Source organism: Alnus glutinosa, chromosome 9 (genome assembly GCF_958979055.1).
Source record: "Alnus glutinosa chromosome 9, dhAlnGlut1.1, whole genome shotgun sequence".
NCBI classification, from domain to species: Eukaryota; Viridiplantae; Streptophyta; class Magnoliopsida; order Fagales; family Betulaceae; genus Alnus; species Alnus glutinosa.
Genome location: NC_084894.1, coordinates 8,662,714 through 8,678,146, shown reverse-complemented (window position 1 = coordinate 8,678,146; position 15,433 = coordinate 8,662,714). Strand labels below are relative to the sequence as shown.

Sequence of the window (15,433 nt, the reverse complement as noted above, 5' to 3'; positions counted from 1 at the left end):
TTAAAGTGGGGGACCACCTTGCCACATAGATAAGGTGGTAAAAAGTTGTATATTTAGGTGGTAGTGAATCATTACTCAAAATTATATATGTCAACTTTAACCTAATTCAGATAATTCAACCCGTCAGACCCATCAACTTTAACCTATTAATTTGATGTTAGGTTTGTACCGGATTCACGAATCGTGGCAAAAATTCTAAGCCTTAAATGTCGCATGTCGAGTTGGGTTGTGTCGATGCATGGATATAAAACTATATAGGTCAATTTTAACCTGACTCAATTAATTAAACAAATCAAACTTTTTAACCTGTTAATTTAGAGTTAGGTTGTCAAATTTGCGGGTGCGGGTGATGTTTTGGTGAGAACCTACTGCATGATGCTCTAAAGCATGCTTTGAGGCTCAACAGTCAACAATCCTGGATGTTTATGGAAACAGAGTGGAGAAAATTGAGTAATCTTTGGCCTAGAGTTACTACATGATAAGATTTCTTGATCATCACAACCTGCATTAAACTAGTTTTACCTTTATTGACTTGTGATGGAATTAGCAGTAGCATTAAAAAAAATCTTTATATTATATTATTTGTGATTTTTCCTTATAAGTTAAGGAGGGAATCTTGAGATAATCTTGTGATGGCAAACCTACAAGCCGAAGCTCCAACATCTAGTCCATGTAAATGTTACTTGAAGCACGTGCCGTGCGATATAAGTAAAGAGCTTGCTTAGCTTACAAGGACCAGGATCTTTTCCATTTAAAGTGGAATGGAGCCAAATTATTTTATGGTGTAGATTAAATTTAATATATTTAATGGTATATATGTTATTATATGGTGAATATATTATCACGTAGTTTAATTTTTTTTTTTAAATAATGGGACACCATATATACTATTAGATTCAATAAAATAAAATATGGACATAGAACAGGGGTAGTCAAGGTTGTGAGAAAAAAAAAAATGTAGTTTAGCTGCGTAAACTTTGAAAATTGGAAAAGTTCAATATACCTCTTAGGGTGCGTTTAGAATTGCGATTTCGTAGATAATAAGTGCAATTTTAAACCAAATCGCATATCATAAATCGTTTGGGAACTGCGTTTTTAAAAATTGCGATTTGAAAACGTAGGAAATCGGCTTTTTCAAATCACAGGTAAGAGAGTGTTTTTTTGAAAACACGGAATTTTAAAAGTTAATTTGCAATTTTAAAGGCTAAATTGTAATTTTTTTTACCAAACGTTTAACAGCGTTTTTAAAAATTACTTTTTCAAATCGCACATTTTAAAATCGTTATTTTAAATCGCACTTTTTGAAATCGCAAACCCAAATGGACCCTTAATCTTCTCATGTTACAAATTATTGTTAACCTTTGAATTATTTTTTGTTAATCAATATTTTTCTCCCGTGCCAAATACCAAAAAAATTTAAATAAAATGTTTTCTACCTCTCAATAAAAAATAAGTTTTAGGTTGAAAAGAAGTAGACATGTTTTATGAAAGTTTACTACTCTAGAAGTTTAATTAAATAAGTTGTTATATGGTAGTAATTGTTATCTGTTAAGAAGTATTATAGGTTAGGTTATTCAGTTCAGTAGTATTTCATTGATTTTCTAGTTATTCAGTTCATTAGTTGTTTTATTAGTTTACTATTGTTGTGTGGATAGAAGTATGTCTCATGTTTATCTTGTTATATTGTTATTTGGGTAGGATTAGGTTTATCTCTTTTATCTTTTTTAGAAGTCTTGTTGACAGTAGGTTAATTAGATTGTTGAGCTATGAGTCAAATGGAAGTCATATTTTATATGGTCCGTTCTTTTTAAATATTGTTTTATTATTGAATAAAAATAATCAATTAAGTAAATTATCAAACCTTGCATTTATAAGTTTAGAGCACCTCTTATTGCTCATGTTGAGGCATGCCTTAATTAATGTATCTTGTATATTACACAAAAATAATTGTACTCCCACGGGCAGAATCAAGATTTTTTTAGTGGGTATGATCGAACCCACGTAAATAAATATATATTATGCATATGTGTGCATTTATGTAAAATAAAAATAGACAAGCCTTAAAATTAAAATCATACTAAATCATAAGTTATGACTGTATACAAAAGTTATGTGCCTAGCTATAAAACCATCCTTAAAAAAGCTTCACTTTTGAATGCAAAAGTTTAGAGTTTGCTATATCATCTAGCCATTTAGGGCAGGGAAAATGGTCATTATTGATGGGTAATAGAATATTTTTATTAGATTTTAAATTTTTTTAGGTTGCCAAAAACCCCAACTACAAGGGTTGTACATGCGGGTGGATTTAACCGCAACGATTGTGAATAATAATTGCATTCAATAATTGTAATAATCATGCAGATGCCGTTAATAATTGCATGACGCAAATGTGGATACCTAAAAGTGATAAACACATTAACAGATATGGCCAATAACCACATCCGCATCTACATGTACAGTCCTACAAATTATTAAGGTAGTTCTACCCGTATTCCAAACATTACATTCTCAAGATTAAAATGAAGCTAACAAAAAATAAAAACTCGACAAAAATAGAGTTCTCTCTCTTTTCACACACTCCCCCTTTCTATTTCTATGTGTTATTTTCTTTCTTTTTTAAAAAAAATAGAAATAAAAATTTGGGCTTTTGTTTTTGTTTCTTTTTTTTTAAAAAAAAAAAAATTATGATCTTTTATTGCCACTACAACTACTTTAGCAATTAGGCCTAGGAAAAAAGTTAGACTTTACGAAAGAAGGGGAATCAAGTCTCGTCCAGCAAAAAACTTATCATCAAAGTTAGGTTCTTTTCACATTTGAATCATTTGATCCCTCTTCAAGGGTTTCCCCTTTTCCTTTGCCAACAGCAATTACAGTCGAGATGCCATTGCCCATATATATATATATATATATATATATATGAACAACTTCCTTAATCTTATCTCCACCAAATTAAATTATTCCTTTTTCTGAGTTAAATATGATGCCAACACCCGATCCACCAAGTACCTCAAAATAAAATTAAGAAATCTTGTGATCACTTAAATGGAACTAGCTAGCACTGATTAATTAACCGAGCAACAAAGGAACTTCAAAGTGAAATTAGTAGCTTTTTTAAAAAAAAAAATAATAAAATAAAATAAAAACACCCTTTAAAAATCATTAACAAACAGAATAATTAGAGTGTGGTCCTGTCACATGAAGTAAACAAAAAAAAAACAAGAGACATGTTTGAATATTATTTTTTGGGATGAGAAAAGTGGTCATAGGTTATAGATTGGAATTTATTTGTACGGCAATTGTTCCATGCACGCAGGATTTCACATGCGTGTGTTTATTCTCCCCCGGTGTATCTTCCAAATGAAGGAAGTGAATAATATTATAAAGCAATACAAACAGTGGCGGACCCAGGCTTTAAAAGATGGAGGGGCCAAATCGAAAAATAAAAATAAAAATTTAGGATAAAACTGAAAAAATTAAAAAATTAAGGGGTAAAATTTTATTTTATTTTATTTTTTTTGTGAAAAATAAAAATTTTAGAGGAAAATTTTGGGGCTTGGGGCCTGGGGGGGCTAGGGCCCCCTAGCCCCGATGTAGGACCGCCCCTGAATACAAAGATCCTATAGCAAGCCCAAGCTTTTTTTTATTTATTTATTTTGTGGGGGTTTTTATATTACAACACTTCTATTATTGTGAAAATAAAATAAACTCGCAACCAATACGTGCGATAATAATTTAGCGAGCAACAACTTGTTATAGAGTAATTATAAATACTCATTTTTTATTTTACTAGACTGATGTGTCAGTATCAATTAGGTTTTTTTTTTTAATAAAGATAGATCTAAAAGCTAATGGATATTACTACATCGAGATATGATACGTTTATAACTTCTATACAATTTTAATAAATTTTAAAAAATAATAATAAAAATAAAAAATCAACCATCGGATATGTATAACGAAATTCGATAAGTTTACAATTTTCGTATAATTCTAACAATTTTTTTTTAAGATCAACCATTAGATATTTATGACGGACATGTAAGAAAACTGAACCAATGGTTAGTTTGAAAAAAATTTGTTGAATTTGTATAAGAATTGTGGCAATAGTTCTATACTCCCGCAACCAAATGCCTGCTCTGCTCCTCTCGGAGGAAGGAGAAGGGGGTAAAAATGTCAGAGGCAAGCAGCCGTCCCACCCATTGGCTCCAACCCATATTTCCACGTCTGTTCCTCTCACCAGATTTTTTGTCCTATATATATACGAGCTCTCACCCTGGTCGACGCTCACACACACTCTCTCAGTCGTCGTTTCCTCTCGCCACATCTTTTGTCCTTTAAATTCATGCTCTGATTGACTGACCTTCTTCTACGCTCTACACTTTCGATCTTTTTGTCGCTCTTTTTTTCTAAAGCCACAATGTCGTCGCGTCGAGGCGGTGGTAGGCAACCTGACTCTCGCCTAGACCAGCCGTCCCCGGCTGCTTATCAAGGCGGAGGCGGTAGGGGTCGCGAAGGCGGAGGAGGAAGTGGTCGCGGTGCTTCTTCAACCTTCCCTCCGGCTCCTGCCCCGGAAGCTTCCTTTCCGGCGAATCCTCCTCCGTCCGCTTCTCCGGCTGGACCTCCTTCAGCAACTCTAGCGTCATCGGATTCTTCTGCGGCATCGAGCTCGGCTAGGCCGCCGGTTTCTTCTGAGGCGTCGAGTTCGTCTCGGCCACTGGTTCCAGATTCGACATGTATTAACATGTTTGACGGTAGGTACAACGTTATGGGGAGATCATTTATCCATCCTGAGTTGGGCCAAACGGGTGAGCTGGGCAATGGTTTAGAGTATTGGAGAGGGTTTTATCAGAGTCTTCGTCCAACCCAAATGGGACTTTCCCTTAATATTGGTACTGCTACTGCTACTGTCTTCTCCTTTGGGGATTCACGTAGAGTAACTTGTTTCAATAAGAATTGCACTTACATTGCCTTGCTTTTGACATTTGATTCTAATTTCGCAGATGTGTCAGCTCGGGCGTTCTATGAACCGATTCTTGTGACAGATTTTGTTGCAAAACATTTTAATTTCAATGTTTCAATGCCTCTGTCTGATCAAGATCGTCTGAAGGTTATTTTTGCTACTATAAGATTTTGTGCTTTATGATTTAACTGTCTTTGAATGAAAGATGCATGACTCATGCATGTACAGTGGGCTCTAATTTAAACTAGAGCTTATGCGAAAGGAGTGGGATGGATGAAAGCTGGCTTGTTAAACCTTTTTTACTCATAAAAGACCTAAAAGACTAACAGAAGAATTTAAGATCGTTAACATGCCTGTTGTCCTCCAAAAGAGATTTACTAAATTATTTTCATAATCATTTAAGAGAGGCTTGCTGTAAGAGTATTAGGATAAATGGTTCTCTTTTTTCCTTTTAGAATCATTAGCGGGATGGTGTCCCTTCCCATGCACTACACATACTATCTTGGTTTTTCTTTTCAGATATTTACTTGAGAGTTTTTTCTTACAATTGTTTGTTGATGCATGCATAAGTTCTTTCTTTTTTGTTCTTTTGTTTTCCGGTCTTTTTCTTTAGTTTATGGAGTAAATCTCTTTGTTTTTTGATTCCCAGATTCAAAAAGCACTGAGAAGAGTCAAAGTAGAGGTTACTAATAGGGAGTATTCCAGAAGTTACAAAGTCACTGCGGTAACAACACAACCAACGAGCCAGTTAACGTGAGTCACTACAATTCTTCTCCCTCCCTCCCTATATGAGTATATCACTTACCATCATGGATTGCTACTGTCTCTATCTCTCATCTCTGCATTTCTTTCTGGTGTATGCCTTTTTATTCTTTTTTTTCCTGCTGATTATTGTCTGATTTTTGTTCCTATAGGTTTACTCTTGATGACCAGGGAACGAGAATATCAGTTGCTCAATATTATCGTGAGAAATATAATATTGCGCTTAAGAATGTGAATCTGCCAGCCCTTCAAGCTGGGAGTGATACAAAACCTATTTATTTGCCTATGGAGGTTGTCTCATTGCTATGACAGTTTTTATCCTTTTATATTGTGTCAGCATTATGACTATCTTTCATCTCTGTTTCTGAAGGATTTTCTTTGTGTTACAGCTTTGTAAGATTTCTCCTGGACAGAGATACTATAAGAGATTAAATGAAAGACAAGTGACTAATCTTTTAAGAGCAACTAGCCAACGGCCTCAAGATAGGCAAAATAGCATCAACCAGGTATTTTGATGATGTTAATTTGGTGATAAATTGTTTTTATCTCGTTTGTATGAGTCCATAACTTTAAGCAATATGGTTTTGTTGAAATAAATTGAATGGAGACCTGCTTATGTCAGTAATGCGGTAATGGATTGTTCTCTTTTGTACAAGATGGTTAGGCGAAACAATTTATTAACATACCCGCAGATCCCCACCCCATCCCCAACCGCCCAGCACGAGTGAAGAGGGATTTTAGCAGGCTGCGGGGCCAAAAAAGGGCATCCCTCCCCCCTCCCATGCTCAGCCCTACGCACACCACTCGTAACCCCATCTAGGATGGCCTGCATGACTACCCTCCAAACCCCCCATTTTTAATTTTTTTTAAAATAAAAAATAAAATTTCTAGTTTTTAAATTTATAATATAATGAAATAAAAATTAAGATGATATTATGGTGATAAGGCTGATGTGGCACTAACGGAATTAAAAAAATTGGATGAAAAAAATCACAAAATGACTTATTTCAAACCTGCAACAAACTTAAGGTGCAAAAATTAATAATAATAATAATAATAATAATACATTAAATTAAGAATTTTTTTAAAAGTAAACATAATTTGAGAGTTAGGTCAATTTTCTTTTTCTTTTTTTTTAAATCCTGTCCTTTATTGGATCTGGGGCTTGTCGTCAAGTAAGCCCCCACACGGGCCACACGCACTTTAGGGGGCGGAACCGAATCCCCTCAGATTTTAAGAAATTTGAGTTTCTCAAATTTCAAAATCCTGGCCCTTGATTAGATCCAAAGGTCTAAAACATATCTTGTTTTTGTCTTATCAAGGAAAACAAAATGTCCAGCTTTTTCTGCATTTTGGCTGGTTAACCCAACCAGTAAAAAAAATTTTAGCAAAAACACATTTTATACTTTTAGTGAGTTTTCCCCCCCTCTCAGTCTCTCTCCCCCAAAACTTTTCCCTCCCCTCCCCTCTCCCACCCACCACAACCACCACCAAATATATTAGCTGAGCCTTACGCGGTTTGGTCACCTCCGCCCCCTGAATGACGCCACGACCAGTTTGTTTTCCTTTCTCTGAGCCTCACGCGGTTTGCTACTTGTTAATTAGATTTTTTTACCATGTTCTGTTCTTTTTGTTAGATTAAACTAATTTTAGCCCTTGAAAAAAAAAATTCATATATTCAAAGTATGACCAAGATTTTGTGTAGAGAAGAGGTGGTTTAGAGAATTGTGTAGGGGAGGATCTGAGTGGCGGCAATGCCCCCGTGTATTGTTTCTTCTCGCAACCTGTGGGGGACAAAGAAAACTACGAGCTTCTTCAAGTATTGAGTAGGAATTGGGGATAATTGTTTACTTATGAGTTACTGGATGTGTGGATATTAGTTGATATAGTGAATTGTGAAAAGATTTTTATGGACTACTGCCTAATGAATTCCAAGTTTTGAGAAGAATTAGGAGGGGCCGGAGGGCTATTCCCAAATCTTCTATGCTATTTCGTTTTACTATAAATTTGATGTCCAAGTTATTTCCATTGAAAAATAATACTTGAACATGTTCTGTCTCCCAAAATAGGGAGGAAAAAAAAAAGATCGTAAAAATTGTTTCTCCAAAAAAATTTGCTATATCATGGAAAATGTTTCTAGAAACAACACTTAAAAAACAAACCTATATATCCTTAATGTTTCAGTCATTGATTCGTGTCTAGCTTTATAACCTATTTGATTTGATTACCCAATATGCCTTGGTTTAATTAGAATCAAAGTTAAATTACCGAAAGATGGTTTTCATCATCATGTACTAGAATTTTCAAAGCAAGTGTTTACTTGGAGTATTTCAAATGATATTGTTCACCAAATCATTTATTATGTAGATAATTCTGGATTTCTGAATTTATGTTTGGATTCTGAATTTCTGTCAAAGTACCTATTTGTTGTAGGAATGTATACAACCTGATGACACTTAAATGGGCAATGGCAAAGTTATTCCAGAATCCTGCAACCATGACAAAAGTTCAACAAGAAAACAAGAAAGAAGAATTTGATATTGCTTGAGGCTCCAAATGAATTTGATATTGTCCAAGTTGGAATTTGTGGTTGTATTTCATATAGATAAATACTTTACACTTGGTGTTGTATGTTGTTGGGTCTTGTAATTGTTTGTAAGTTTCTTCTTGTTGTTTGTTGTATCTTGTTGGGTTGATCGATTTTGTTGATTTTTTGAGTTTGTAGTTGCCATAACTTATGTTGGTGTTTGTAATAGGTGTTAGGTGTTGTACCATGTACACAAAAGAATTGATGTTGTCTTCGTGTATAAGAATTGCATTGTTTTGAAAGTTGTATTGTTTCAATTGATCTTATCTTCATATATAAGAACTACATTATTTTGAAATTTAGCATGTGTTAGTTAAATTGAACAAATGGAGTTACAAAAACAACATATTTCTTTACTTCAATATTGATTATATCCTTTGTGTTTACAAAAACATGTACTTTATGCTTAATTTCCACGTACTTAATTTTTGAGCAGACAAGCCATGAAACATTACACAGAAGATGATTTATATGAATTTAAACTTCTTGTGTTATCCTCTGAATGTTTGAAGGGATGCTTACATTTCATTGGATAATGTTGATGCCAAAGTTAGTGATACTGATATAGCAGTTTTCTCAGCAAATAAAAAAGAATTTACAAAATTAACTATGGACTGTTTTTGTAGGGATGTTAGAGCATCTGTATCAAGCTCGATCTCCAAGTTTAAACCAAACAATCTACTTTTCTATTTTATTCATCACTTTTAAAGTAACTCATACATTAAACTCTCTAAATTAATATATATTTCTCTATTTTAACTATATATTGTTTTTTATTAGTTAAAATAGATATAAGACTATATAGGTCAATTTTAACCTGATTCAATTAATCAAACGGATCAAACATTTCAACTTGCTAATCTAGGGTTGGGTTCGTGTCGAATTTGCGGGTGATATTTTGGCGAAAACCACATAATTTAAGATTTCTAGATCATTACAAACTGCATTAAACTAGTTTTACCATTATTGACTTACGATGGAATTAGCAGTAGCATTACAATCTTTATATTATATTATTTATGATTTTTCCTTATAAGTTATGGAGGGAATCTTGAGATAATCTTGTGATGGCAAACCTACAAGCCGAAGCTCCAACATCTAGTCCATGTAAATGTTATTTGAAGCACGTGCCGTGCGATATAAGTAAAGAGCTTGCTTAGCTTACAAGGACCAGGATCTTTTCCATTTAAAGAGGAATGGAGCCCAATTATTTTATAGTGTAGATTAAATTTAATATATTTAATGGTATATATGTTACTATAAGGGGAATATATTGTCACGTAGTTTAATTTTTTAAAAAAAACAATGTGACATCATATATATTATTAAATTCAATAAAATGAAATATGGACCAAGTACAGGGATAATCAAGCTTGTAAGAAAAAAAATGGGATAATTGCACCATTAATCCTTGTGGTATACCATAATTATTCTTCACTCCCTATGATTCAAAAAGTTCATAGAAGGTCCTTGTGGTAAGCAATAATTACGTTTTACTCCCTGAGTCGATTTTTCATCCAGCCAGTTTGACGGAATCTGTTAACCATACATGTCAGACCTAGTAAAAAATTGACACATGTCCATCTAAATAAAAAAAATATAAATGTATTAAAAAATAAATAAACTTTTTTAAAAAAAAAAAAAACAAAAACAAAAATAGGGAGGGGTGACTAGGCCACCCCCAAAGGTGGCGGCGGTCGTGGCCACCCCCAGAGGTGGCTGCCATAGAGGTCCAGGGGTGGCCCAGCCACCCCTCCCCATTTTTTTTTTTAAATAAGTTTTTTTAGAGGAAGTACAAAATAATTATGGCATACCACAAGGACCAATTGTGCAATTATCTCAAAAAAAATGTAGTTTAGCTGCGTAAACTTTGAAAATTGGAAAAGTTCAATATACCTCTTAGGGTGCGTTTAAAATTGTGATTTTATAGATAATAAGTTCAATTTTAAACAAAATCGCATAACATAAATCGTTTGAAAACTGCGTTTTTAAAAATTGCAATTTGAAAACGCAGACAATCTACTTTTTCAAATCGCAGGTAAGAGGGTACTTTTTTGAAAACGCAAAATTTTAAAAGTTAATTTTTAAAGGCTAAACTGTGATTTTTTTTGCCAAACACTTAACTGCGTTTTTAAAAATTACTTTTTCAAATCACACATTTTAAAATAGTTATTTTAAATCGCACTTTTTGAAATCACAAATCCAAATGGACCCTTAATTTTCTCAGGTTACTAATTGTTGTTAACCCTGAATTATTTTTTGTTAATCAATATTTTTCTTCTGTACCAAATATCAAAAATATTTAAAGAAAATGTTTTATACCTCTCGATTAAAAAAAATAATAATAAATAAGTTTTAGGTTGAAAAGTATATATGTTTTATGAAAGTTAGAGTGCTATAGTATGTGTTACATGCACAATATTAGAAACTGGTAGAGTTTGGGTGCAATTCAGTAGTTGTTATTTTATTGGGTCTTCTAGTATTTCAGTATTTGTTAACTTTCAACTTTCAGAAGTATTTTAATATCTAGAAGGATTGAAGCTATTATTTAGAGTTATCTTTTAGGAAACTGTAGTTTACTCTACTCCTCTATAAGTTTAATTAAATAAGTTGCTATATGGTAGTAATTGTTTTCTATTAGGAAGTATTATACGTTAGGTTATTCAGTTCATTAGTTGTTTTATTAGTTTACTATTGTTGTGTAGGTAAAAGTATGTTTCATATTTATCATTTTATGGTTGTTGAGCTATAAGTCAAATAAAAGTTCTATTTCATGTGAGACTCCATTTTCTATTGTATTCCGTTCTTTTTAAATATTGTTTTGTTATTGAACAAAAGAAATCAATTAAGTAAATTATCAAACATTGTGTTTGTGAGTTCAAAGCACCTCTAATTGTTCATAGAAAGTCTAAGATCCTTAGAAAATTCTATCATATTTATCGTTTTTGTTAAGTTCTCATCCTACGTTACGTAAGCACGTAACCATCTCTTGTATTGCTTATAATGGGTTGGCGATGGGAATGTAAAATGAAATCATTTCCACATAACAGGTTTTTAAGGAGGGTCTGTCTTACCCTCCTTAAAAAAGTATGGTCGTTCCCTTGTTAGGGTTTAGGGGCCTCCTACTCAAATTCAGTTTGAGAGAATCAAATGATGTCGAGGGTGTGAATATGAATATTCCCTTGTGCAAATATCATGTGAGATTTCTAGAGTGAGAAAGCCGTTATTTGATGTTTCCTTCAAGATGTATAGGTGCATCCTAGTATTGGGCTAAGACTAACCATTAGGCCCGACCGACGAGCTCTTTGGTAACAAAACACTTTTAACTGCACATCGGGCTTAAAGGGCCCTACAGTAAATGGGCCTCTTTAGCCCAGCGGAGCTGAGTAGAGAAGCTGAGTAACTGCATATCCAAGCGGATCCGAGAGAGAGAGAGAGAGAGAGTTGACAACTCAATGACTGGACACCACATCACCAAGGCATTCATTCGACGCAAAAAGCTTTCCGTCTGCGAAGTTGCGAAAGCAAAAGCAAAAGCAAAAAGGAATTCATCCTCCACGCACATTCATTGACAGGGAGCAGAATTTACACATTCTCCTTGCCTCTCACCTTTCTAAAGTCACTTCTTTCTTTTTTTTAATTAATATTAACAAAGTTAAAGAAAATTTTATTTTTTATTTTTAAGAAAAAAAAAAAAGTAAAAATGAAGGTTTGGGGAGTGGCCGCACGCCTAAAAGGGAGTAAAAACCCGCAAGACCCACCCCACCCCTCAAAACACAGGTTTTAAGTGTTTTTTGGTGGGTGCGGAGATGGGCGGGGCGTTGGATGTGGTTTTAAAAAACCCCGAGGACCTGCCCCCTGCAAGAAAAAAGAAAAAAAAAAAAAAATTCTAAAATATACCATCGCACAGTCGCACACCTCACTTTCATATTTTCTAACCTTAGCGCCGCATAACACCAAAGGTTTTTCTGTTCTTCATCTTATTTCTCCTCATCATTTTCTTTTTGGTCCTCTTCTTCTTGCTATTGTTGAGGTCTTCTTTGCTTAAGAATAGTGTGTTGGTATTCTTGAGGTATACCTCTCAGAACTAGGCTATGACATCATTAATGGAGGGGGTTTTGGGTTGGATTTCATGAGGAGAGGAAGGGGAAAGAAAAGTGGAGATGATGATACGCCCATTCGCATATAGATCTGCGGAAATGTGCTGCAGTGCGCGGTGCATGTGGCGCTCGTTTGGATGAAGTTTCGCCAGAGGAACTCACAGAGGACAACTAGGAGTAGGTCTCAGTTGGTGGACGAAGACGCCCACATTAGCGAGGACGACAACGAAAACGACCGGATCTTGAGGAGTCCCAGACGCTCTAAGTGAGGTTTTCTTTATTGAATTTTGAATTTCGATTTTGAAATTTTTAGGCTCAATTTGAATATTGAACTAAATTAAACTTTTTTGGTTTGGACTTTGTGTTAGTCTAGGGAGTTTTGTAATCTTCAACCGTGTACGTTCGGGAAATTGGGTTTTGTAATTTATGCAGCAAGCCAACAACCTCTATACCCGCGGATCCCCTTCTTGTGCATCCCCACCCCATCCCAACTGCTCCACACGGATGCAGGGAGATTTTAGCTTAGTGCGGGGCCAAAAAACTGACATCCCTGCCCCCCTTGACCCCATGCTCAGCCCTACGCACGCCACTCTTAGCCTCATCTGGGGTGGCCTATGTGGCAACCACCCCAAACCTCCCATTTTTATTTTATTTTAAAAAAAAAATTAAGTTTTTAAATTTATAATATGATAAAAAAAAAATTTAAGATGGTGTAGTGATAAGGCTGATATAACACTAATTGAAGTAAAAAAATTGAATAAAAAAATCACAGAATAATTGATTTTAGATTTGTAACAAATTTAAGGTGCAAAAATTAATAATAATACATTAAATTAAGAATTTTTTTAAAAGTAAACATAATTCGAGGGATTGAGCCAATATTTTTTATTATTATTTTTGAAAATCCTGTCCTTAATTGGATCTGGGGCTTGTCGTGAAGTAAGCCCCCACACGGGCCACACTCACTTTAAGGTAGGGACCTGGGCGGTGACGTTGCCTTGTGAGCATGATCTCATTCTCGCAAATCGGCAAGACTGAAACCTACAACCTCAAGTTACTAGGCATGGGGGCCCCACAATGATAGGGATTATTATTTTCTTTCCTTTTCAGCTAATCCTCTGCCTAACTGTCTTCTCCCATTCTCCATCACAGAAGTTTTGACAAAGATTATCCTAATCTATCACTCTACTTAAAAGAAAAATAAACTTATATATATATATATAATTAAGTTTTAAATTTATTATTAAATTTGTGGGTCTAATGTGAATTTCATAAATTTAAAAATAAAATATACAATAAAAAATATATAAAAATATCATTTTTCGAGACCAAAATCATATATACACGTCAAAATCGTAAATTAAAAAAAATAATAATAATAAAGAAAATACTGCAGAGGAAAGGACTATAAATTATGGGGAGCTTTTTTCAAAGTCGTCGGAATGAATAGGCAGGTCTACGGTCCAACGGTCTACAGTGGAATTTGGACTCGTAATTGGATGACTCTAAAGTCTAAATTTTTATTTTTATTTATTTTTACTTTTTTTTTGTCGGTACTCAAAAGTCTAAATTGAGCGTTAAAACAAAAGGTTAAAAAAACTCTCTCCCTCTCCCTCTCCCTCTCCCTCTCTCTCTCTCTCTCAAAGGTTCTAGATTAGGGTTGGCAATTTTTGACACGACCCGCGAACCCGACACGAACACGACACGAAAAAATAGGGTTTGGGTTTGTATAATCGGGTTCGGGTCGGAATCGGGTCAACCCGGTTCTGACACGATTTTCTGACCCTCATTTTTTTTTAAAAAAAAAAAAAAAAAAAAAAAAAAAAAAAGGAGAAAAGAAGTAAAGAAGAGTCGAAGACTTGGAGTGTCAACAACCCGAACCCGAACTGAAGTCTGAAGCCCCGAGTGCGAACGCAGCGAACCGCCGAACCCTAGCCCACTGCCCACTCCCGCCCGCCCGCCCGCCCGGCGACACCACCACCGGCAGATAAGAGCGAGTCGACGCCCGCCATCTACTGACGGCACCACCAACGGTCCAACACCACCGGCAGATATCATACGGCTTTACCCTTCTCCTCACCTCCTCAGATTCTAACGAACGTGTAGAATCGAAAACCCAGCATGTATTTTTCTTGGCAAAAGTTGTTTTCTTTCAAGTTTATTTGCTGTCTTCTTTTTCATTTAACTGTTGAATATTCGGGTGGTGTTGTGATTTTCGGGAGGATTTTTCTGTGGGAACAACCGAATGGGTATTGTAAATTTTTGGGTTTGATTGTGTGATTTTGTGGTGTTTTGGTTGGTACTGAGTTTCTTGTAATTGTGGGTCTTGGTCGAATGATGGGTTGATTTCTTGTGTCTTCCATTGTAGTCGTGTGAGTGTTGATTTCTGTGGATTTTAAGTAGGTTGATTTCATGGAGAAATTTATGGGTTATTTTGATGGCCGAATGGTGGGTGTTGTTGATGTATTATTACTAATGGCCGGTTGGTGTTTTGGATTTTTTCTGTAGATAGACCGAATGGGTTTTCGTTTTCTGTTTGAAGTTGAGGTTCTGGGTGTTGATGGTTTAGTTTTTTAACGTGTCGGGTTGGGTCGGGTAAACGGGTGACACGATTATTAGTCGGGTTTGTCGGGTCGTGTTCGGGTCACCCGATTATTAATCGGGTCGTGTTCGGGTCGCGTGTCACAACCCGATTAATAATCGGGTCGGGTTCGGGTTGACACGATTATATAATCGGGTCAGTCGGGTTGACCCGACCCGACCCGAATGCACGAATTGCCCACCCTATTCTAGATACAGGGAGAGAATCTTTAAACTTTGTTTCACTTGGGGGGGGGGAGACATGAATCTCCTGGTGCTGGTATTTTCCCTAGCCTGTGAGGGCTAGGGTGGCTTTTGTCATCCCACTGGTCTTCAGTGGTGGATGTTTTGTTCTCCCAACGTTATGGTTATGGAGCTGTGATCCCTCCTGGAGTTAGATCCGGAGAAGTTAGTGTTTACTGTTGTTGTTTTGGTTTGGTTTTG

General features: G+C 35.2%; 1 protein-coding gene across 1 annotated transcript; it reads left to right on the top strand.

The window, feature by feature from the left end:
* The first annotated feature begins 4,150 nt into the window (after positions 1–4,150).
* Positions 4,151–8,381, top strand: LOC133878273 (protein argonaute 5-like). The gene is made up of 6 exons (XM_062316808.1): positions 4,151–4,889; positions 5,001–5,107; positions 5,610–5,713; positions 5,875–6,013; positions 6,112–6,228; positions 8,156–8,381. The coding sequence occupies exons 1-6, from the start codon at positions 4,418–4,420 to the stop codon at positions 8,180–8,182; spliced, it is 966 nt and encodes a 321-aa protein (XP_062172792.1). The 5' UTR covers positions 4,151–4,417; the 3' UTR covers positions 8,183–8,381.
* Positions 8,382–15,433: the final 7,052 nt, after the last annotated feature.